General features: G+C 42.4%; 1 protein-coding gene across 1 annotated transcript in view; it reads right to left on the bottom strand.

The window, feature by feature from the left end:
- RALBP1 (ralA binding protein 1) overlaps positions 1-25,833 on the bottom strand; it is a 55,559-nt gene extending 29,726 nt beyond the window's left edge. Inside the window, exons 1-2 of the mRNA XM_045005665.1 lie at positions 25,664-25,833; positions 3,137-3,428 (exon numbers count right to left, since the gene is read on the bottom strand). Of these exons, the coding sequence (XP_044861600.1) occupies positions 3,137-3,380 (244 nt within the window). The 5' untranslated portion in view covers positions 3,381-3,428; positions 25,664-25,833. The remainder of the gene's footprint in view (positions 1-3,136; positions 3,429-25,663) is intronic.
- Positions 25,834-26,330: the final 497 nt, after the last annotated feature.

Genomic DNA, 26,330 nt, shown 5'->3' with positions numbered 1-26,330 from the left:
CCCTGTGTGCATTTTAATATGAGTTGACTGAACTTTATGCTGTCATCATGTTTTCAATGACAAGTTTTTATTGACAAGATATAACTGTGTGTCATATAAGTAGTTACTGGTGAGGGCGATGCTTTTAGCACCGAGGGAAGTACACCTCTATGCCGATATAACGCAACCTGATATAACGCGGGTTCGCATACAACGCGGTTAATCTCTGACACGCTGCTCTGAGCAGCGTGTTAAGGGTGCCGGGCCAGGCTGGGGCCAAGGGGTTCGATAAGGGGCAGAGGGTCTTGGGGGTGGTCAGGGCTCCCCCTCCAGGCTCTGGGGGGCAGGAGCTGTGGGAGGGCACTTTTGGGGGCCCTGCAGTCCCACAGTGGCCCGGGGGATTAGTGGGGGGCCGAGAGCAGCCCGCTCTGCTTCCCTCGCCCTGGCCCCAGCCGTGTCGCTCGGGGGAGGTGGCTTAGGGGAAGGGATCCCCCGCCCCGCCCCCGCACTCACCAGCAGCGGTGGAAGTGGAGCAGCCCGGCCCCAGCCCACTCCACTCTGCCAGTTTCCAGCCACAGCGCTCCGCTTCCCAACGCAGATGAGTGCGGGGGGCGTCCTTTCCCCAAACTCCCCACACTCACTGGCAGCGGGAAGCAGAGCAGCCCAGCCCCAGCCAGCTGCACTCGGCCAGCTCCCAGCCGTGGCGCTCCACTTCCCGCCACAGGTGAGTGCAGGACCTTTCCCCAGCCGCCCCCCAGCGACACGGCTGGGGCCGGGGCAAGGAAAGCGGAGCAGGCTAGGGCCGCGTCGCTCCACTTTCCCCAACCTCCCCGCACTCACTGACAGCTGGAAGCGGAGCGACACGGCTGGGAGCTGGCGAAGTGGAGCGGACTGGGGCCGGGATGCTCCGCTTCCCGCCGTTGCCGGTGAGTGCCGGTCAGGGGGCGGGGCGGAGGGTGGGGGTGGACAGGGGTTGGAGCAGTCAGGAAACAGGAGGGTTGGTAGGGGGTGGGGTCCTGGGGGTGATTAGGGACGGGGATCTCTGGAGGGGGCAGTCAGGGAACCAGGAAAGGCAAAGCAAGTTTGATATAACGCGGTCTCACCTATAACGCGGTGAGATTATTTTGTCTCCCGAGGACCGCGTTATATCGGAGTAGAGGTGTAGTTAGCGATTGTGGAGTAAGCACATTAATTGAATGTTTCTGACAAAATGAACAGCTGTGAATAGTTGGAAGTACTGACGTTTAAACTGTCATCTTTAGGTTTCAGACTTAGCAATGTATTGTGGGGAGTGAGGCAGTTAATATCTCTCTGAGCCATTGCTTTAGGCTGTCTGAAGGCTCAGGAAGATATCACTGTACCAAGTTTACAATCATTTTGTGTTTTTACCATTTTCTTCACAACTGTAAGGACCAGAAACAATTTTTGCTGTGAAAACTGAAGTTTTAAAAAATGATTTTGTGGCAGGGAATGCCACAGCACCACTTTACCCCTCCCTTTCTCCATCTGTTTTTTAAGATGCTGATCTTACAATTTGCTTGCTCATTTTGGGCACCACCATAATATACAAAATAGTTAATATGCCATTTCATGCTTAGGCCCATAATTTGTGTCTATGTGACTAGACTTAACTAAGTAACCATAGTGCACATTTCACTACACCTCAAAAAGCATACAGTATGCACACACAAACCTTGAGTGATTCCACAACAAAAAATTACAGGAAGGCAAAGGGTTAAAGTTAATTTTTCACTCTTCTGACTTTAAAAATTATAGAAATAATTTAAATAGAAAAGTATCCATTTTTAGACAATTTAAGAGATTTGACACCAAAGTGCTCTGTTTTACTGGCATGCTATTATCTCAGAATTTGCAAAGACGCTTGGGAACTCCTTTCTCAAGGTATGTCTTCACTGCAGTTAGCCCAGGCTAAGGGAACATTCAAGGCAGAGCAGCCTGAATATGTGCTAACAACTTATGCTAAACAGTCTGTTCCACTTGCATTTAGTTGTGAGGCTCTTAATACCTTTCCCAGACCTGAAGAAGAGCTGTGTGTGGCTGGAAAGCTTGTCTCTCTCACCAACAGAACTTGGTCCAATAAAAGATATTACCTCACTCATCCTGTCTCGTTAAGAAATTCAGTCTGCAAACCAAAGCAATTCACACCTAATGGACTGACTCCTCTGCCTCTCCATTTCTTTCCCGTCCACTAAACATATGTCATTTTGCATATTTCCCCAAATTACAGATATTATCACACAAAACCTTTATCAGAGGGCTGGTGTCAGCTTCTGGCAAACTGGCAGCACAGGATTCCTCTGATAGTGTATCTGTTCAAATGCTGTGAAAGTGCAGCAGAATTGGAGCAGTTACACATGGGATTAAAAATGCAATGCAGAGGAATGGAGGACTCAAACAAGGAAGTACAGCCTAGGTGGAACTGTGGGACAGGATTAGCACACTAACAGCAGGGGGTTCCCGGACTGAAGCCAAACCCAAGCTCATGCCTATATGCTCGGCTGTGGCTGCTCACTTGGGCTTAAACCCAGGTTAGAGGTTTTCCTTTGTGGACAGAACCTTCAGGGGCAACCCATGGGCTAACTCTGCAGTGAAGACATACCCAATTATCCCTTCAGAGTCCGAGGGATGTGTCTGAAAGAATAGAGAGGAATGAGAAGAACCCATTGCCAGGCAATTGACCGAGCAGTGTCTTGGACTTCGGATAAACCTGCTCATTAGCTTTCCTAGAAAGTAGTAAGATATTTAAAAACAACCAAGTGTTTTTTAAGAGAGGCAAGCATAGCTCAAAATTTAGGCATGAAAAGAAAGGAGTCAGAGCAGTGTTTCTCAACCTGCGTGTGTTGGCGACCCCTTTTGGATTTAAAAATTGTTTTGGACCCTCCACCATCCCCTTTCCTCCCCTCCCCCCCACAAAAATTGCAACCCCCATCTCAAACTCAGGGCTCCAGGCTTCAGCCCGGTGAAACATGTCAATTAGTTTTGCGGGGCTGCCACAGGCAATTGCCCTGCTTCCCACCCCCTAATGCTGGCCATGCTTGTGACCACCCCCACCCCCCAAAACCCGTCCTAGACTCCCAGGTTGAGAAACACCGAGTTAGAGAAATCATACACATGGAGTAAGAAGCTGCCTACTCACTTCTTTTCTCCTTTTTCTTAAATTTTCCTTTCTTCTTCCCATGCTCCTTTTCATCATCAGACACTATATCTGGAGGCTCATGTAGGTTGTCATGAGGTGGTGAAGGCTCACCAGTCCGGTATAATCCAGGGAATTTTGTAGGGCTGATTTCTTCAGAGCTCGGGGTACGGGCAAGAACCCCACTGTGTTCCACTCTGCGATGTTCACTGGGGCTGCTGGTAGGAGGCAGGAAGCACTCAGTCATTCTGATTCCCTGACACAAAATGAAAAATCTGTCACCTGTCCATCACACCTACAACAGAAAAAACAAACAAGATCTCTAAAATGCTCCAAACAATGTTTTTTAAACAACCTCCTTAGATCCCCATCCTACAAACAGTAGCAACAGTAATGTTTATTACAATGAGACAGTCAATGGGACCGCTCCTGGTACTATACTCAACAGTAAGTGTCTGCAGGATCTGACAATTACTGAACTGCAGCCTTGTTATACAAATGTACTGAGGGATCTATTAGACAGTTAAACTGGAAAAGGCTAAAATATTTAAGATTTGCCATTTCAAATATCAACAGATTTGAATACCTGTTACAAAAATAATCCTAGAAGCTTCTACTTCTAGAATTAGGTGGTGGTTTTAGTTCTTGTTTGTTTGTTTGAAAGGTTTACTGGAATTTACGCTTCTAGTTTTCACACAAATTACTCTTGTATGGGGGCTGGCAGTGATCATGAGTACCTTCTACAGGCCCCACCACTCACATACAGAGCTCATTCTCTTCTCCAATTAATTATCTTGCCTACATGCAAACAAGAATTTGCTTATCCTGCTCCAATATGAAAAGAGTTGAGGCCAAATTCATCTCCAGCTTATGGTGGTGTAAGTGAGAGGGAAGAGGGAGAGAATCAAGGAGGAGCGGGTTGATCCAGTGCAGAACAACCACAACCTCGCTTACAAAGGATAGGAGTATAATGGGCAAGCAGAACCCAAAATTTGGGCAAGCTGCCTGTTAGGGAGTCATGGCCAAGTTAGCCATGAAGTCCACTAATGCAGAAGCTCCCTTCAGAGGTTCCTTATAGCAGAGCTCCTGGCCAGAATTAAAATTCTTCTCAAACCAGCACATTCTCAGAGAGCAGTTGCAGAAACTCTGCCCTCCACAGGATTGATTCATAGGATACTTTACATCTCCCAGCATCAGCTTTTGCTGAATTTGGCCTCGTGAATCTAAATGGTCATCCTGAAATGCAACTTTTCCATTTTATTGCTTTCTCTGCTTCCTCAGTCCAGGAGACTCTCCATTCCTACGCCTACTGGTGTGCTTGGACAAAGGCTCAGAGAACAGAATTATGGGTTTACAATGAAATGTGAACAGAGTCTTGATGAACTGACTTCCACATGAAGATTATTCTAGTTGCCAGAGGATTGCTTCCAAACATCAGTATTTTGGCTTCAATGTAACCAACTCCTTGGAGTCAGCAGATCTGGAGCTCCTGCTCAGTGATGTACACACCATATAGTGAGAAATCCCCACCTCCCCAATGTAAGCAGAGAACAATTCCATTTAAAAATAACTAGATAAACCTTCATTCAGGGGAACAAAATGCACAAAATTATCTGGGGGTGAAAATAACCCTAGATAAATGATCATATATGTTAGACTGTATATTCTTATCCAAAGGACACAACTAATTTTTCTTATTTCAATGGTGTTAATATTTATAACTGTTTCCTGTTTGTCTTGTGTTTTTCTTATTTGAATTATGGATATGAAATAACCAAATCTCCTCAATAACTGTTGTGCTGACTTGTTTTTATATGTAAACAAGTGACTGCCTGTCTGTAATAGTATATACTCTAACAGGAATATTTAGGAGTTGCTGGGATTTAAGACTTGTGACCATCCAAGACATTTCCAATATCATAGTTTGCAATCCATAAAAATGCACTTGGTATGAATAATGACACTGCCTTGCACTTCCATGGCATCTTTCAGTTGTATATCTCAATGTGCTTTAAAAATGCTAGAAAATTAACCTCATAATACTTCAAGTAAAGGACAGGAACATCACTGCACCCACCAATGAAATGCAGTCATCTATAGGTTGGAATACAGAAGCTGTTTAATAGAGCAGTATCTAAACGTAACTTTTAATTCTCAATTAGAATTTGGCCAAGACACCAGGATTCACATCCCTACTCTTGTGGTCAGGACATGAGTTTTATATCTCATCCGAAAGATGGCACCTCCCACAGCACAGTAGCGCTTCACACAGCGCTGAAGGACTGATTCAATAATAACTTCTTTAAAATCACTTAATGCTACCCCCTCCACCACTCACATGTTTAATTAAGGTTGCACAGGCAATCTTAATTCTGACAATTCCTAACGTTTGAGTGCTTAACTTTACAACCTTAATAATGTTCTTTTAATGTAGCTGTGTGTGGAATTTCCTAGGTTTTTAAAAAAACAAATTGAAAATCAACCCATTATGTTGAGATCATATTGACATCCACATGGGTCATCAGCAGAGTTGGAACCTTTATATCCGCCACAAGGACCTCTGCCACTTGAGCTAACAGCGTAACTGATGGCAATAGTAAACTGTTGTCCTTTATGTAGACTACCATGAGGGGGATGGGACGCTATGCCAGTGGGTTTTACAGCAGAGGAATGGTGAAACTCAGGAATCTTGGGTTCCATTCGTGGCTCTGGAGGAAAGCACACTCTAGTGGGCACAGATTTTTTTGACCATTCCACTGAAGTCTGACTTCTTCTACCTCACCCTCCCCAACCTGTCCGAGTCCCCTCTCTTTCCCAATCCAGGCTCCTAATCATAATTCCATTATCTCCTCACCTCGCCAGGCCCATTCTCCATTTCTCAGGCAGCTCATCCCACTCCCATTGGCCAGCCAGTTCTCCTCTCCCAATTTCTAAACCAATCTGTCTCTCCCCTACCTCCCCCCACACTTTGGTCTCTCAGTTGCTCTCCCCATCCCCACCCCGTCATCCCTGTCTGCTCTGGCTCTTAGTCCTAATCTTCCTCCCCCGGCTCCTCATCCCAGTCTTTTGTCCAGCCAGTCCTAATTCTCCTCCCCAGTCTTTGTCAGATGTCTCCCCTCCCCTATACCTCCTTCCTCCTGCTCCATTGATTCTCAGTCCATTTCCTTGCCCATCATCTTTTAGTCTCCCCACACCTACTGATTCCCAGTCTCGGTCTCCCTTCGCCAATTCCCAGTCTCAATTTACCTATTTCCCCCTCCCCCCGCCAGATTCCTCCCACAGCCCCAAGCTACTCCCTCCTTCCCCCAAAGGTCCAGTCCTTGCTCCCTCTGCATTCAGATAAGGCAGCTTCCTTCTCCACACTGCCTTGGGGGTCTCTGACAGTGTAAGAGTCACTGACAGCAAAGGCTGATTACCGTTTGGTGGGGCCCTGGGCCAAATCAAGTAGGGTGTCTCCCTCCCCGCCCCACCCTTCCCCTGTGCTCCTGCTGGGGAGCAGGGTTGGAGTGCAGGGGCTTCCCCCGCTCTGCCCAGTGCTCTTGCCAGGAAGCGGGGTCAGCACATGGGGGCTTCCTCCGCTCCCCAGCAGGAGTGCTGGGAGGGCAAGGGAAACCCCCATGCTTTGTTCTCCAGCAGGAGTGCTGGGCAGGTAGGTGGAGTGGGGCAAGCCCCAGTGCCCCGGCTGTAGCGCCGGGTGGGCAGAGTAGGCCAGGGCGCAGGGGCGCCCATTTTTCCGGGGCTCCTGTTGGCCCAGTGGCTAATCCACCACTGACTGACAGCATAAGAGACTCTCCATGCTCTCAGTCCAGGCGCCCGGACCCAACACGATTTGCAGCAGCCCAGAGCGGCAATCGCAGGGGAAATCCTGCTCAGTCCTGCGCAGATGGAATCTTCGGGGAAATTAGCTGCTCAAATGTACAGGCTTATCTACATGGCCCAGCAATGCGGACTATGGAGGCATGAGCTGCAATGCACACTGAAGTGTGGTGCTGTAACTGCCCTGTGTATTCCCCACTAGCATGAATTAAAAGACATCTAGTTTGTGTTAATGTAGTCCTTCCAAATTTCAAGTCTCTGCACCAAAATATGGGTAACTAGAACTTTTAGAAGAAAAGGTCACCAGAATGGGCAAAACAAATGTATTTTTCCCTAGCCTCATTCTCATAAATGGCTGAACCATTTTGGCTTAAATTTTCTAAAAAATTTGGAATCTGAGGCAGAAATATTCCATCCCAAGTGATTAAAGTTATAAAGAACAGAAAAATGGGTCTTATAATGGGAAGCGTCAGGCAATCTTAATAATAGGCGGTGGTACCAGCCATACCTTATAGCAACATGGGTCACGGAGATTGAAGCTCCTGACCACACCACTTTCAGGGCTGTGCCTGTCTTCTATACACCACACACACTTTCAGCACAGAATGCTTCATTATTTCTTTGTGCTGAGCCAGTCCCATGCCTTTGTCCTGACTGCAACAGGGGCAAATGAAAAGAGGTGACTGCACGCTTGGCTGCTATTCTTCAGAACAACTGCTATGCAGAGTGAAGTAGATGAGAATTTCTACTACAGTGGCAAGTACTCTGCAGGTCTACATCAGAAACACTGCATACGGCCCCAAAACTTAATGTGTTTTCTCCATACTCTCCCAAATTCTAGTTGTCACGACGAAACAGAGTGCTAAAAGCTAAGAAGTCAACAGATGGAGACAAAGCGGGAGTACTTTCCCAGGCTACCAACCACCCTGGGATACCTTGTTTTAGGACAGCTACATAAAAACAAGACCCAGGGTACAGAATGTACTCATTATCTTAGGCCTTAGGTCAAAAAGACCAGGACAAATTAAGAAAACAACTCGTCCCTCAAGGAAATAAGGAACACCATTCTTAGAACAAAAGCACGCTAGTAACAAACATCAGCTTCACTTTTAAAGAAACAAGCAGGAAGAGAAAAAACCTCAAAGCACTTTACAAACATAAGTGTGATAAAGCCTTACATACCGCTTAGAAGTTAAGGATGATTACTCACTTTTTACCGATGAGAAAACTGAGGTACAGAGGAGTTAAGTGACTTACTTAAGGTCATGACAGAGCTGGAAATAGAACCCAAACCTGACTCCCAGACCACTACTTCAACCGCTAAGCTATGCTATGAGGAAGGATTGTGAAATCTTTGTCAAATCTAATCTTTCAATAATAAAGCAGATGGTTGTCAAATCTGACAACAACTTAAACAAAAAACAAGCAATAGTTTTACCAATTTAAAATCATTTAGCTTTAAATCATACAAACGTATTACAGCAATAAAATGCAATTGTTCAGGCAACTGCATATAAAATACATCAAAATAATTCTTAATATTCTCTTGAAAGAAACCCAAGCTGTATTTGAGACAAAGCAATATACTGTATGCAAACTGGAAGGTCCTCTTGCTGGTTTAATTACGTATTCTTTAAAGAGAAAAACAACATCAGAGCCAAGTTATATTTAGGTTTGGAAGGATTCAGTTTTTATTGGTAAAATGTCACCATGTACACGCAAGCTGATAAAAAAAGATTGCCATCAATAATAACTGAAATTTACAGATAGGCAAAGTATGAAAAATGCTGCTTGGGAACTCTCATTAAATAATTATTGTCTGGCCCCATAATTTCCTATAACTGCAAAAGTTTAAAATTGATAAAAATAAAAAAATGCCTCAACCCATAATTTAATGCAACTGAAAATTTAAAATTGATACAAATAAAGGCTTTAAAATAAACACATTATCCATCAAATGAAAATAAATAAAAATCAAGTTCTGCCAAGCCTAGTTGTATTAATAAAAAATCAGTATTCAGTTGTGCAAATGTGCATCCTTGTTTTTCTGTCAACGTGAAATGCCATGAAAACAGAGAAAAAGACAATGATGTGACTCAGCCTGGCTTGCTGAAGCCAAGCAGGAAACCAAACAGCTTTATTGACTTAGCGTAAAGCACTGGGATATACAAAAATAGTCTTATAAAGGATAAACTTTTGCCCGCACATGTAAAAGAGAAGTGTATTTCTCTCCAAAGTTACCTACTTCAGTCTCTACAAGAAAGTTCTACAAAGCAAATTTCAAATTCAGGAGTGGCATCTGACCTAAGATGATACTAGTTAACTGTGAAAACAAGTAAACACACTCAAGAGCTATCTTGGAGAAGCTTATAATTTTTCTGCCCTAATCTCCCAGCATGCTGACCTGCAACAACAGAGACAGGTAAAGCAAGCTTAAATTTCACAAGTCAGCATAATGGCATGACTGATCAGCTCGTCAAATAATTCCCATGTGAATCACATACTCTCCACAATTACTGATAATTAAAGTCTTACAAAGGCCCTCCCTGAAATTTCACAGATGAAGATAAAATCTGTATTAAATAACAGGGCTCATGCTCTCTCACATAAGAATCCTATAATGTTATCTATTTTAAAACTAAAAGCTTATTTTTATTTAAAATTTTCTTATTTAGCAAAATGATTGTTACCTACTGCAACTTTAAATTATCAGGTCATTAAATACATTATTAACATGATCTTCAAAATAATACTACCCCCAGCCCAGCTTTATTAGTATTACACATACAAAAATCTGTATTAAAAAAAATTACTAAGTTTGCAAAGTTAAGAACTCATAAATTAGGAAATGCTAGAATTAAAGTAGCCTGTGCAATCTTAATTGGGCCCTCTTATGTGTGTGCATTACGGTAGTCTTTAATTATATGATCATGTACTATTTTTTCCACAGGTCCCCTACCGCATTAGGAGAAGATATTCAGTATTTTGATTTCTCCTTGTTGTTCACTGTGTAGTCCTTATTTACTGCCTGGCATTCAGATCTGCTCTGAAGACAGAATTATTAATTTCCTCAAGGGGTTTTCTATAGAGCTTATCACTATAGCAGGAATAGCCAAACTTACTGGCCTTCCGAGCCACGTATGACAATCTTCAGAAGTTCGAGAGCCAGGGCATGCCTGCTAGGGCTCGGGGCTTGAGCCCTCAGTGGGGCGATGGGGCTAGGGGTCGGGGAATCTCAGGGCTAGACCTGTGGGGCACACTTGCTGGAGCTCCGGGCTTCAGCCCCACTCCAGCTGAAGCTCGGAGCCCCAGCACGTGCCTCCTGTATGGCTGAAGCCCTGAGATCCACCACCCCGCCACAGGGCAGGTGTGCTAAAGATTCATATGTCCCTTCATGCTTCAACCATCATACCAGGGGACATTTTACATTGTTTTGTTTTTGAGTGCAGTTATATAACAATTTTTTTTTAAATCTACATTTGTAAGTTGCACTTGCACTGCACAAAGATTGCACTACAGTACTTGTATGCGGTGAGTGGAAAAATACAATTCTTTAATCATTTTTATAGTGCAAATATTTATAATAAAAATATACACTTTGATTTCAGTTACAACACAGAATACAATATATATGGAAATGTAGAAAAACATCCAAAATATTTAATAAATTTCAATTGGTATTCTATTATTTAATAGTGCAATTAAAATGGTGATTATTTGCAATTCATTTTTTTAATTGTGATTAATTTTTTTGAGTTAATTGCATGAGTTAACTGTGATTAATCGGCAGCCCTAGATATTATAATTTATCTGACTATGCCAAATCCCCATCCCCACTTTTTTGGGGCTACTTTACCCAACTGCCATAACCCCACACCAGGTTTTGCACATACCCAGAGGCTGACACACTTTTTAAACAATTTGAAATTTCTGAGTAAGTCTTCAGAAAGGACCCTAGATCACTACAAGTCTGCAGAAGCTTCAGACTGTTAACAGTAGTGTTTAGTGTCCAAATAGCAATCATATTGGATTGTTCTTGTTTTCTTACACTTTCAGCTGCTGAACTGGGCTTGTTTAGATGAAGAAATACCACTTACCCAGGTCTCAATTATTCCACTCTATTTAATAATCACATATGCACACTGGAACCTTCACCTCTGTACTTAAAGCTCTAATGGCCTGAAAACACCAATGTTTGCCCAGGACTGTACAGATACTCTAGTAAAAATAAGAACAGATTGGTTTAGCTAAACATACCATACAATTTAATTCAGAAAACATGTCTAAAGTACCACAATGGAAATAAAATGAGCTGAATAAAGCCAATGGATCCAGCACTGAGTATTTTGAGTGTTGAGCAGTTCTTGTTGCTCTTTCAATTGCCACTATGCTACTATTCATTGAACATGATAGATCAGAAAGCAAAAGAATAGGAACTGATTTTCCATAGCAGGAAGAGAAACAAGAATTACCAGTTCTACCATCTGGGTCTGTGATTTAAGGCTGTGGGTAGACTAGAATTGAAGATGTGATGTTAGCATGTGTTAGCTAATATGTAAGACATTTTAAAAGTCTGGAGCAGACAAGGCACAATGCCTTTAACATACTACCTTGACCAGTTTAGCATGTGTTAAAGGCAGCATGCCTTGTCTACACTAGACTTTTAAAACATTTTAGCTAACATGCTAGTATCACTCCTTAAATAGTCTAGGCAAGGATTAATAGATATTGTCAGCTAAACAGGTGTGAGCCCTATTAGCACTAGGAGGAGACCCCATCAAAGAAAAGCCTAAATCAGGGGTAGGCAACCTATGGCATGGGTGCCGAAGGCGGCACGCGAGCTGATTTTCAGCGGCACTCACACTGCCTGGGTCCTGGCCGCTGGTCTGTGGGGCTCTGCATTTTATTTAATTTTAAATGAAGCTTCTTAAACATTTTAAAAACTTTATTTACTTTACATACAACAATAGTTTAGTTATATATTTTAGACTTATAGAAAGAGACCTTCTGAGAACATTAAAATGTATTACCGGCACGTGAAACCTTAAATTAGAGTGAACGAATGAAGACTCGGCACATCACTTCTGAAAGGTTGCCGACCCCTGCCCTAAATGCTAAGTAATGTTACTGTGACAATGGACAGCATATTTCCTTCTAATCCAGCAGGAGTCTGAATGGAGCAGGGATACTGTGCTTCTATCTAAAGGTAGCATCTTTTTAGGTGGGATGTAGAAAAAGTTGTTAAATATTTTCACAAGAGTAGGGATATTAGCTCTGTTAAATACTCCAATTTAGATACAAGTCTTCCAACCTAAAAATTCTCTCAAGTAGTTTCAACTGGATAGTTTATTCTTTACTTTCACTCTCTAGAAAGCACTGCTAACAGACCTGAAAGGATGCCATGCTTCTCCAGAGAAGAGGCTTAATTTCATGTATTTACAATCTGGAAAGTGCTCTGGGTCCATTTATGAAAGCTGCTATATAATCCTTCATTTGAGACACCGGTGTAAACAACCTAGCTTTGTTTGATCCAGTTCTCAATATAAAAAAAATAAGATCTAACAGAGGCACTACAGTCCACAACAGCAAATACCTTCTGATACAAACCTAACATTTCCAGCAAAAAGTAGTTCTCCCCCAGGTTTGATATTATGAGTAGACTAGTTTCTACAGCTTCCTATTCAATTGCTGCCATATATAGACTGACAAAGGGCTGCATTATTACAACACAAACTGTCATTTGCATTGGCAAATCTAAAACAAAAAAGCTGAAAACAGCTTTGCTCTGATTCCTCTATGGGGTGATAAATGACACAGAGAAGATCAACTTGAAAGTTATTAATGAAATTGTAAGATATATTGCACTGGATGACAATGCAATATAAATGAATCGCAGCATCTTCTAATGAACATTTCATGACCTCCATATGATTAAAATGGAATTAGCGGTTGTGGGGATGAACTCCATTCAATAATGGCACCAGAAGGGAAAGGAAGACTGTAATTAAGCTTATGACCTAGAAAGACTGGTTATTCTTCCTATATACTGCATAACAGTTCTTCCGATAGATAAGGGCTTTTGATGAGTGGGAAAGCAAATTGTGCCCTAACTCTTACTGCGGGTAGAAAGCCTTGTGTATTATCATACTGTTATTGGGTCTAATCCAATGCCCATTAAGTAAATTAAAAGACTCCCACTGACTTCAACAGTATTGGATCAGACCCATTATGAGAAAAAAACTTTAGGGAAGTGAAGTCTTGCACCACAAAATGGAGGACCTTTTCAACACATTCTAGTTTAACAATGTAATCCTGAATTTGGCTGCATGGCCAGATGCACCTGCAGTGCTTCCAACACAGAACAGCATTGCAATCTCACATCATCAAGTTTCTTCCACAAACCCAAAGGAAGATGGTACTCTCATTTTCTGTCCTAAAAAAAAAATCTACTGTGACATACTGCACCTCAAAATGGCACCCCATATTCATCATTCATATATGGTTGTGATATTTCATACACAACATGCCATGTAAGATATCAAATTAAAGATCATGATATTCTGAAACCCATTGTTATGTCAAAATACATGTATTGTTACTATGTATCCAGTTATGAGATTTTGCTGTATGGTTGTTACTGAAATATGTTGCAAGTTTGCTAGTGACATACAAAGAAGGCAAACCACTCCCAGAAGGGTGCTCAACAACCATTAATCAGCAGGAGAGGTGTCATCAAGGGATTTACAATTCAATGAGGGCTGCAGAAGCACCACATAATGGAGATTGCTCAACTCTATGACTCTGGGCTTGTCTACACTGGCAATTTACAATTCTGCAACTTTCTCGTTCAGGGGTGTGAACCCCTCCCGTGCAGCAAGTTACAGCGCTGTAAAGTGCCAGTGTAAACAGTGCCCCAGCACTGGGAGCTATGCCCCTTGTTGAGGTGGGGTTTTTTTAAGAGTGGTGAGTCATCTGAGGAGATTGGTCCAGGCTTAAGGAGAAGCCTGTGCATTACGAACTGTAACATCCAGTGCGGTGAGAAAATTGCTGATCTAAATAAAGCCTAGTATAATATGGTTTAAGATTTAGATTGCGCATTTATCTTTTTTTTTCCTTTAACTTTCTCTGGTCTTTTATGCCTATCACTTATAATCACTTAAAATCTACCTTTCCGTAGTTAATAAACCTGTTTTACATTTTACCTAAAACAGTGTGGTTTGGTTGAAGTGCTTGGGAAATCAGGTACAAAAGCTGGTGCATGTTCTCTCCACATTGAGGGAGGGGCAGACTGGGTAATAAACTTACAGTAGTTAGGCTTCTGACCAGGGCAAGATGGTATAGTCTGGGGATGCAAGGCTGGGGGGAATTGGCTGGTGCCTTTCTCTGTGTGATTCATGAGTGGCTTTGGGAGCATTCATGCAATTGAGCTGGGTGTGGGGCTGTTGTCCTGAGTGATAGCAGCACCTGGTGGGGTTTGCTGCTTGTCACTAGCAAAGCACTGTAAGAGACAGCCCAGGCTGGAGGCATTTAATTTGGCAATTGATCTTTGATTATCAGGCTGGAGGCATAAGGGTGCACAGCAGTACCCCAGTTCCAAGAGCACCCTGGGGATCCCATCACCGTGTTAAGTGAAGGGGTAAATAATACTTCTCTATTCACTTTCTCCACACCATTCATGATTTTATAGACCTCTATCAAATCCATCCCTCAGTCATCTCTTTTCTAAGATGTATGCAGAGTTGGGATCAGTTTTTCCTATGTGCATTACTTTTTATTTATCAACATTGAATTTAAATTTGCCATTTTGTCATGCAGCTTTGTGAAATCCCTCTATTAGTCTTCACAGTCATCTTTCTTTTCAGGACTTTACTATCCTGAATCATTTTGTATCATCTACAAATGTTGCCACCTCATTGTTTACCCCTTTTTCCGGATTGTTTATGAATATGTTGAACAGCACAAGTTCCAGTACAGATCCTTGAGGGACCCCACTATTTATCTCTCTTCACTCTGACAGCTGACCATTTATTCCTAGCCTTTATTTCCAATATTTTAACCAGTTATTGATCCCTGAGAGAACCTGCCCTATTATCCTATAACAGTTTACTTTGCTTAAGAGCCTTTGGTGAGGGACCTTTTTAAAGGCTTTCTGAAAATCCAAGTACAATATAATGACTGGATCACCTATGTAATGACCTGAGAGAGAGAAGGTGGCTGGGTGAAGTTGATCTAGTAAAAGATATTACCTCACTCACCTTGTCTCTCTAATATCCTGGGACCAACATTGCAAACAAAAGGTATATGTAGCATTTATAAATACAAAAGTTTATCACTAATCCCAGTGTCTGCCACATCCCAATACAATAGTCTTTTGAAATTTTCAGGCTTCCAAGGTCTCAAATCTGTCACGCATAGTATATCATTAATTATGATTAATATGAAATGTTAATACCTACTGTGCAGGGATGTTGTAAGACTTAATTAAGCCTTGCAAAGTGTTCATGAAAACATACAAGCCCAGACATCAAATGTACTCATCCATCCTTGCTATGATGATATTTTACTTGCCCATCAAAAAGTGACTTGCACCAGGCAACTAGGCAAGTAGAATTTTTCCTATATGACTTACACAGTTTTACAAAATGTAGATCGTGCCAAACCAACCTGATCTCCTTCTTTGAGAAGGTAACAGATTTTTTAAACAAAGGAAACTCAGTGGATCTGATTTACCTTGATTTCAGTAAGGCATTTGATACAGTTCCACATGAGGAATTATTAGTTAAATTGGAAAAGATGGGGATCGATATGAAAATTGAAAGGTATCCAATATGAAAATTGAAAGGTAGTCTCCCCTTTAACCAGTTAAGGAACTGGTTAAAGGGGAGACTACAACGGGTCGTACTGAAAGGTGAACGGTCAGGCTGGAAGGAGGTTACTAGTGGAGTTCCTCAGGGATCAGTTTTGGGACCAATCTTATTTAATCTTTTTATTATTGACTTTGGCACAAAAAGTGGGAATGTGCTAATAAAGTTTGCGGATGACACAAAGCTGGGAGGTATTGCTAACACAGAGAAGGACCGGGATATCATACAGGAAGATGTGGATGACCTTGTAAACTGGAGTAATAGTAATAAGATGAAATTTAATAGTGAAAAGTGCAAGGTCATGCATTTAGGGATTGATAACAAGAATTTTAGTTATAAATTGGGGACACATCAGTTGGAAGTAACAGAGGAGGAGAAGGATCTTGGAGTATTGGTTGATCATAGGATGACTATGAGCCACCAATGTGATATGGCCGTTAAAAAAGCTAATGCGATTTTAGGATGCATCAGGCGAGGTATTTCCAGCAAAGATAAAGAGGTGTTAGTACCGTTATACAAGGCACTGGTGAGACCTCATCTGGAATACTGTGTGCAGTTCTGGTCTCCCATGTTTAAGAAGGATGAATTCAAACTGGAACAGGTTCAGAGAAGGGCTACTAGGATGATTTGAGGAATGGAAAACCTATCTTATGAAAGGAGACTCAAAGAGCTTGGCTTGTTTAGCCTAACCAAAAGAAGGCTGAGGAGGGATATGATTGCTCTTTATAAATATATCAGAGGGATAAATATTAGGGAGGGAGAGGAATTATTTAAGCTTAGTACCAATGTGGACACAAGAACAAATGGATATAAACTGGACACTAGGAAGTTTAGACTTGAAGGTTTCTAACCATTAGAGGAGTGAAGTTTTGGAACAGCCTTCCAAGGGAGTAGTAGGGGCAAAAGACATATCTGGCTTTAAGACTAAGCTTGATAAGTTTATGGAGGGGATGGTATGATGGGAAAGCCTAATTTTGGTAAATTAATTTGGCAATTGATCTTTGATTATCAGCAGGTAAGTATGCCCAGTGGTCTGTGATGGGATGTTAGATGGGGTGGGATCTGAGTTACTACAGAGAATTCTTTCCTGGGTGCTGGCTGGTGAGTCTTGCCCACATGCTCAGGGTTTAACTGATCGCCATATTTGGGGTTGGGAAGGAATTTTCCTCCAGGGCAGATTGGCAGAGGCCCTGGAGGTTTTTTGCCTTCCTCTGCAGCATGGGGCACAAGTCACTTGCTGGAGGATTCTCTGCAGCTTGAGGTCTTCAAACCACAATTTGAGGACGTCAATAACTCAGACATAGGTTAGGGGTTTGTTATAGGAGTGGGTGGGTGAGATTCTGTCACCTGCATTGTGCAGGAGGTCAGACTAGATGATCATAATGGTCCCTTCTGACCTTAAAGTCTATGAGTCTAATTAATAAACGTGCTTTCATTGCCTGAATGAAGACTGCTGTAAAAACTCAAATTATTTGTAAAAATGTGCCATATTCTAAGTATATATGTAAGACTTGCTATCAGGTGCTTGTACCTTACATGAAGGTGCAGTGGAATTACTATGTCATATCAGTAGCTATATTCATTTGTGCCAATGAAGACATAAAGGGGATTGGAAACTCTGTCAGGGGCACGGCAACTAAGGTCTGGTACAGAGAAATTCTGGAAGAAAAAAACTGAACCCCAGCCACGTTTGGACTGAAAGTTTTGGCTGTAGAACATGTCTGATTGTTGTCTGAGATTCAAAAAAACAAACCCCCTGGAAGGGAGTAGACATGGATTATACAGAGCCTTAAATAAAACTGTAACAAATATTTACACTGAACACATTGGCAATACTCTACAAAAACATCACCACAGAAGCCTACTGTACAGAAGAGAAAATATAACCTGGGTTTGTCCTACAGGCTGCAGACTCACAAAACAGTCCCACACAAGGCTGAAGTGAAACATTAGCAGTCTACAGTTCTGAGGGGTGATAGAACACCTTTTTAATTCAGATTAAACTCATATACATTACCATATTTTTTCTAATATCAAGTTTGAAGTTAACAGCATTACTTACCACTGATATACTTTACATCTTCAAAGTGCTATACAAATATTGACTCCTCACAACACCCGTGCGAGTTAGGTAATTGTCTCCATTTTACAGGTTGGGTGTGGGTGGGAAGAGAGCCAACCAACCAAACAAAAAAAACGGATACTGAAAAGTTACATGACTTGACCAAAGACACGCTCAGAATCAATGTCTGAGGCAGTGTTGGAACTTGAGTTTCTGACTCCCAGTCCCATGCCTTGCCCACTCTATCCTACCTGTGCAATTATGGTGATGACCAAAGAGAACCACAGTCCTATAATACTCTATGACTAGACCACAGATGAAGTGGAAAACTACAGCCTGAGAAACTAGTGTTCATGCTTGCAGTGGTAGTTTCATGATTTAAAGAATAGAATTGTATTAAGACTGTGAAATCAGCTCTTGCAAACAGATGTATTAACCAAAATATGTAAATTACTTTATTGCTGTAACTACAAATCTGATAGAATATGGTGTGTTGTGCAACTAAAATGAGAAAGTAGCTAATACTGAACAATTAAGATATATCATATATTCTAAGTTGCAGAACTATGAACTGTATTCCTGCTAAGTTTACTGTGGAAAACTACTAGTAACTAAACTGTTGCAATCTGTTTTTGTACATGTAGTTCTGTTCTTTGTACGTACAGAATCTGTCAGAAAATAAGATGTATGTTCTGGTGAAGCTTGTAAGATATACACCATCTGCCAGTTACTGTACTGCAGCTGTACTGGGTCACGTTGGTACAGACACCTCTATGTCTTGCAAAACATGTATGAAGCCACATAAGAGAAAAGAGGAAAGGACTGTGCTAATACAGAGTATTTTTTTATTTTCCATCTGTTGTAAAAAGGCAAGCTATATACCAAAATTCTGTAATCATTTTGGGACAGGCTGGATGCTGCAGGACTGTTTCCCAGAGATTGGTAACATATTACCTCTCTGCATCGTGCTGATTTATCTTTGATTAACAAACTGATTGATAAAATATCAGATAACTCAGATTCAATAAAAGAATATAACTCATTGGTATCATGTCTTGTCTACATCCAAAAGCTGTACCACTGTAAACTATACCAGTATAGTTAAAGCAGGTGGCACGATCCTTCAGCATGGACAGTTATATTGGTATAATCACATTTAAATTAGTACAGCTTATTCCCATATGGAAAGGAGAATAAGCTATTTTGGTAAAAGGCACATTTATACCTGCCTAAATACCACCAGACTAGGGATTGTACCAATATAATTATCAGTTACAAACAAACAAAAAATAAAACAGAATTACATCCCTGGCAGTTATGATACAAAAACTGTGTGTAAACCAGACCTGTATGATATGTTTGACTATACTGCAGACATGGGCGGCAGGTGGAGCCTAGCCCCCAGCTCTGCCCCTTTCACCCACACGCTCCCCATAACTGTAGCCCCGGGACTCCCAGCTTTCCCCCCCGCCGTGGCCAGAGCCACAAGTCCCCCATCCACCCAGAGAGCTCCCCCCCCCCGCCCTTGGCCGCAGGAAGCCCAGGCCAACCGAAGTCCTGAGCAACTCCCACTGGGCTGGCTGAAGCTCTGAGCCCCCAACCCTGCTGGAGGAGCCCCGGGCTGGCCGAAGCCCTGAGTCTTCCCCACCTCTCCACATCCAGAGGAGCCCTGGGAAGCCGCAGCCACACCTCCCCTCCCCAGACCCAACCCGCCCAGGGGAAAAGTGTCTGTTAGAAGACGCTTTTGATGTGCCCCATGCAGGTTCCAGAGCGGCCGAGGAGGTGGTATATGCCTCCTCCTCCACCCAGGAACCTGCATGGGGCATAATAAAGCAAAGCTTCGCTGCCAAATCCCGCAACTGGGGGTCCAGCGGCCGCGTTGGTGGAGGCAGAGCCTCTCCTAGCCTATTATACCTGTCGCCCATGACTGTAGATGTGTCTGAAATCTGAACTGAAATCATTTTTTTAACGTTAAATTGTTTGGGTTCTTTAAAGTAAAGGACTAAAAGCACTAGCTAAAACCAAGCACAGGATGGGTATATAGTGTGCCTCATTTCTGACCTGCGAATCCCCTGCTATTCCATTTCTAGGCTATTTTCCTGAAGAGACTGCAAATCTTATCCCATTCTCAGTTGTTTCTGTGATATAGGATAATTTCCACATTACTATGAACTATGGTGAGACCACCAAATTCGTCCTCTTATATGACAAGCTAGGATTTGAATCCAAGACTCAATTCAAGAGTTATATTAACCATCTAGGCTCGCAGTCAAGAACTCCACCCAGCTGTCCATTCCTAACCTTCATCCCACAAATTGTATTTCATTTCCTCCAACAACTCTGTAAAGCATTTTCAGAACATTCTTGAGAAGAAGCCAAATAAACCCTATGATCAAGCAGTCTTTGAGTTACTATATGAATTGAGAGCACTATAAAGCCAGATTTCAGGATTAAACATTTTAAGAAGTGCGCCACTTGCTCCTTGTGAAAGAACTTTTCAGTTGAGATTAGTTTGGAGGAGACTAGCAGCAATATGAAGCATACTTTGTATGGAATTTATAGAGGTAAAAACATCTAATGAACAGGAAATGTAAAAATCATTAGATTTAAGTAATCCACTGGATTTCTGAAACATTCTGTCTGACTTCAACATATTTGAAACAGACCAGATGGGTACGTATTTCTTCTCCCCAGCGCTACTATCAATGCAATGAATGCATTTATGTGACATAATTGTTCTTTAGTTATAATTACATTATAATTCTAAAATTATATATTATACATTTTAAAATCCCACAATTAAGCAATTATATAATTCCATAATTATTTAACGAGTCTTCTCGATTCTGTTCAAAATAGTAAATTTTTACTAATTTAGAGAAAACACACACTACACATGAACCTAAAAACTTTTACAGAACACCCACAGCAAAAACATTCACCACCACCAGCAAAACCGGAGAGCTTCACTGCTGGAATGTTTACCTTTGGAGATTACTTTTTTCACTCCATGTATTTTGTCCTAATAGATAATATACATCAATTTATTTTCAGTGTAACACACATGAAGTGGGTTCTCCCTTTAAAAAATTTTTTTTTTAAAGTGCTGCAACAAGATCAATAGAAACATGTACAATTGGAATTCTTAAGGTACTGATCACCCCAACAATCAAGTTAATTTGAACACTTAATCTGACACTGACCTGAGAATCCCTTCAATGACTAGGGATTAGTTAAAGAGATATTTTGTCATCATCAGTCTTTTTTTCTTTTTAAATTTACTGTATAACTAGCATTCTAAAAATTAGATCTATTTTAAATAGAATTGAATCTTTATGGTTGTTAATTCTTGTGAAAATGGATGCAACATCTGACGTTCTGATTCAAATGCACCATGTTGGTGTCATTATTCTCACATACTGCATTTTTTCCAACCCACTCCTCATTCTGCTTGAGCCCCATTACTGTCATAAGATTGCACTCCATCCCCATTGTTCCTTTCTGCTGACTAGCATGCGCCTTGCTGGATTCACTCTTTATGTAAATAGTTGGAAACCTGTTGAAACTCTGATTCAAAGCAGGAAGTGATCACTGTGCACTAAGCTAAACAAGTCCATATACACGGGAATATTCAGTGTAGTTAACTACAGTACCAAAATATTACTTTGATGACTAGGAGATGACCCAGACAATTAAACAAATAAAAAAAGGTAATCACAAAAAATGCTTAGTGACATTTCCTCTTTATACAAAAATGTGCATTCTGAGGGCTAATTTAGGTTGGCATTTGCTTTGAACCACTGAATATCTTACTTTAAAATTAACTGTCACTAAAATTGGCAATCAATCACTTTAGTGTGGGTCAATGGCATGCCTGCCTACAATGGGAAACCTTGAGGTTTTCCTCTTGGCTTTCCTCATCTTTTTTTTTTTTTTTTAAAACACACACCTATGTGTCTCTTCTATTTGAAAATATTGCCAAATACTTTGTGTTATTAAAATAAATAAAACAGGACATCAGCTTTAAGAAGACTCCAGATGACTGGGAATCAAAAACTCATTTTGGTGGCTTGCCTGAACAAAGTTAATTCCATTTAATGTCACTTTCACATCTTTTGTACCCATGGCTGTGGCACTGGCTGAGACATTGGAGAAAGTCCTGCAGACCTGAAAAATCCCCCAAAGCCTGGAGTTAGGCAGACAAGATTAGAGTGTTATTTTCCACTTTTACAACGCTGCTCCAGCATTTTAGTAGAAGCAGAATTTTCAAAAAACTAACAAGCACTTAAAAGCAATATATATATATATATAACTTATTTCGTTCCTCCCAGAGCTTTGGAGCTGTGCTCTGGCTCCGCTCCAGCTCCAGGCAAAAACCTGCTGCTCCGTGCTCCAGCTCCAGGCTCTGCTCCAAAGCCCTGTTTCCACCAAGTCAGTGAAGTTTCTTTTGCTAGACTGCTTACATGTCCCAGGATACAATGGGGTGACTTCAGTGTCGTGACTGTTCAGCAATGTCACAAAGAATTTAAATGATAGAGTGTCCAATTTTATTCTGTACTGAGCAGTTCTCTAAGATTTTTGATATTTCTATTTTATAAAAAATAGAAAATTAAAAAAACAAAACAGAAAGAGTCAAAGAATTACGGTAGAACCTCAGTGTTACGAACACCAGAGTTATGAACTGACTGGTCAACCACACACCTCATTTGGAACCGGAAGTACACAATCAGGCAGCAGCAGAGACCAAAAAAAAATAAAAAATGGAAATACAGTAAACTAAATTACTAAAAATAAAGGGAAAGTTTAAAAAAAGGATTTAACAAAGTAAGGAAACTTTCTGTGCTTGTTTCATTTAAATTAAGATAGTAAAAAGCAGCACTTTTCTTTTCACACCAGTTTCAAAGCTGTGTTAAGTCAGTGTTCAGTTGTAAACTTTTGAAAGAACAATCATAACATTTTGTTCAGAGTTATGAATCATCTCCATTCCGAAGGTGTTTGTAACTCTTGAGATTCTACGGTAGTGAATATGGAGCCGGAAAGGCACAGACTTCCCTTGGTCCTCGTCCAATTTGTGGTTTTTCAGTTACATTTTTAATGTTTAAAATTTCTTTCAACCTTTTACAAAGCGAAAAACATGCACACAAAAGGGAAAACTAAACTCCCAAATACTGTAAATACTTACATGAGAGTACTCTCACTGATTTCAATGAGACTACTCAAGTGCATTAAGCTAAGTATGTGTGTTTCCTTGAGCCCCTTTACTGTCATACAACAGCATTCCATCCCCAGTGTTCCTTTCTGCTGACACTGGTTACATGTTGCCAGCTTTTATGGAATGAGAAAAAAGGGTACACAATAGATTATTTTGAGGCAGTGATATCTTAAATATTGATCTATTCAGCCTATCAAGTATTTTTATTTGGCAGACTACCATTAAACTTTTGCTAAGAGCAATACAAATAATATATAACAAAAATTAGAGTTGTATTAGTGTAGTGCTTACAAGCCCCAACTGATATCAGAGTCCCAATGTGCCAGATGCAGCGCGCGCGCGCACACACACACACACACACACACACACAAGGATTTTACACACAAAAGTTGTACTGGTTTAACTACATTGGTACAGTATAACCCATCTAGTGTGGACCCAATTATTTCAGTATAAAGGTGCTTTACAATAGTTTAGCTATTCCGATACAGGAAGGGGAATAAGTTACAATGATAGAAGGCACCTTTATACCAAGAAAAGGGTCCACATTAGGGGACATACTATTTTAACCATTTGTTTAAAAAACATAATATTGTATCCCTAATTGAAAGTTATACTAGCACAAAAACTGTGTGTAGAGCAAGCCAAGTTAAAAAATCTTACAATCTAAATAGACAAGTCAAAGTGTGGAAGAAAGGAAGTTTTATTATTCCCATTTTAGAGATGGTGAACTGTGGCAAAGATTACCGGTAAGTTACTTTTTCAGGCAACACAGGAAACCTTTGGCAAAACTGGAAACTGAACCCAGATCCACACTAAGTTGTCATACTTTTGGACCCAAATATCTGAAATGTGTGTTTTTTCCAGTATACTATTTCTCTCATGCTGCCCCAAACACTTGGGAGGCACTCCTAAACATCTGCAGAACTACCTCACTATCCGCCTTCAAATCCCTCCTCAGAATCCCTCCCTTTTGCTGTGATGCTTACAGAAAACATGATAATGGTTAGGCTGCTAGTGTGCACAGACCACTGCCTACCACGCTGACCAATAATGTCTCATTGTTTACTTGTACTCCCCCATCTGTCTATATCCATCTGTCGTCTCTTGTCTCATACTTGGACTGTAAGCCACCTGGAGCAGAAACTGTCTTTTTGTTATGTGTCTGTACAGCACCTAGCACAATGAGGTTCTGGTCTATAACTCTGGCCCCTAAGCATTACAACTACTAAATAATACTGATTCATATATTATTACTACACTAGAAGTCAATATAAACATTAGAAAAGTTGAACTGCATCATGCAATAAAGGCTATATCCACACCTGTATGATTATTAAGATCCCATAACATTTTTGTAAGAGTAGAGATTGACCCCCAACGCTCTAATAATTTCTCCTCCTTGTTTTTCTACATCATACAACATGACACCTGACTGCCACCTTCAAGCTTATTGGCGGATGCATTTTAGTGACGTTGAACGTGTATTGTTTGAAGTGGATCAAGAGTGTTTGGGATAAAAGGTGCTATTATGATTAATCATTATCTGCACTCTATGTGTGCAGGTCCACTCTGTTCCACTGCAACAATGGAATTTGTCAATCTCAAAAAAAAAAAAAGGTTATTTGTGCAGGAGGAAGAGCTTTCTAAGCAAATTACCCAGGACTGTGGAACTCCTCAGAATGACCACAAACCTCAGTGTTTCCAGAACAAGATGTTCTTTGACCTAATGCACATTCCCACTGTGTTCTGTTACTCCTTTCATTGCATTTTGCTTTAATGGATAACACACACTTTGGGACAGGGTCTAACTTTTTACTTACATAGAAACCATGCACAGCTGTAACAACAAATTACTATTAGTTGCTGGTATTGTGTAGGGCATACTAGGTACTTTCCAAACACACCATATACAATATGAAGAGCATGATGGCAGTTTTGTTTAAGAGTGATTTATTTCTACTTCAAGGCAATAAAGGGGAAGTGGATGAAAAAGACGGGACAGTAACATGTAGCACCACAGTCCTCCCCATTGGTGTTATATGAGCAGCACAGAATATCATGTGTGTTTCACAGCATACAACCATTTGGGAGTACGTGGGGTGCAGGGAGCTTGGTATCCGTTACTGGGAGGTGCACCTGCTTTCCTCTCCCAGGGTGAGCATCGCAAAAGCTAGGTGCCCGCCCAAAAATCCCTGAGGGCACTGGGCTGGGGTAATGGGAGATGCTGGCGCACACAGAGCCCCTGTCACTGTGAGGGGGTGCTGGGATGTAGGTCTCTGCCACACCCCTGCCCTGGAGACACCACGGGCAGCAGCAGCCTCGAGGAGGAGGTGGTGGTGGTGGTCCCCGGTGTGAACGCCTCTCCAGGGAGGGCGCTGGGTGGGGGAGGGTCCCTGGCGCTGCCCGGGGCGCTATAGGGGGGGGGGAAGAGGGTCCCTGGGGGGAACCCCTGGCACTGCCCCTGCCCCCGGGGGCCGCACTCTAACCCCCCGCCCGGAAGTCTCTCCCCCCGTCACCCCACTCTGGGAAATGGGGGCGGGGGACCCCCCCCCACGCGCGACCCCAGCACTGACCCCGGGTTTCCGCTTGCCTGCAGGGCGGCTCGGCTCCGCCTCGGCCTCACGCGCACGCCGCCTCGCGCCCCATTCCGCCTCCGCCGCCCGTTTACAAGGACGGGTACGGATTCGTGAATACAGCGAGCCTACCAACGCGCATGCGCCGCCGCCAGCTTTCCCTCCGTCTGCCCCCGGCAGCGGTAGGAGGAAAGTGCGCATGCGCGTAGCAAAGGCCGCCGTAAGAGGCAGGATGGAGCTGCGCAGGCGCTTTGCAAACCCGGGGGGGGGCGTATGCGTATTGTCGGTGAGTACGCGACGGAGAGACGACAGTGCGCTTGCGCACTGCTGGAGGCAGTTATGTCTCCTCCCAGTGGGTGGTACATGCCCGCGTGGGGGCATGCTGGGAATTGTAGTTCCATCCCTTGAAGTAGAGGCCGGGGCGGGAGGCGGTTGGCGGTCGGAGGGTGGAACGCCTCGCGCTCTGCCCGCGTCCAGCCCCCGGCCGCCCCGCCGGGCTTTTCTCTGGACACGGTGCCCAGGCGGGCCGGTGCGGGGCCAGCTGCGCACGGCGGGCGGGCTGGGTGGCTAAGCGCGAGTCCCAGCCCCGCTGTCTGTTCGGAGCGTGGCTGCTCCCCGCGCGCTGACACCTGTGCGGCGACCCCGAGTGCCCGGGAGTGGGGGCGGG

This window comes from Mauremys mutica, chromosome 2 (assembly GCF_020497125.1).
Source record: "Mauremys mutica isolate MM-2020 ecotype Southern chromosome 2, ASM2049712v1, whole genome shotgun sequence".
In the NCBI taxonomy this organism is placed as follows: Eukaryota; Metazoa; Chordata; order Testudines; family Geoemydidae; genus Mauremys; species Mauremys mutica.
This window is presented reverse-complemented; position numbering and strand designations above follow the sequence as displayed.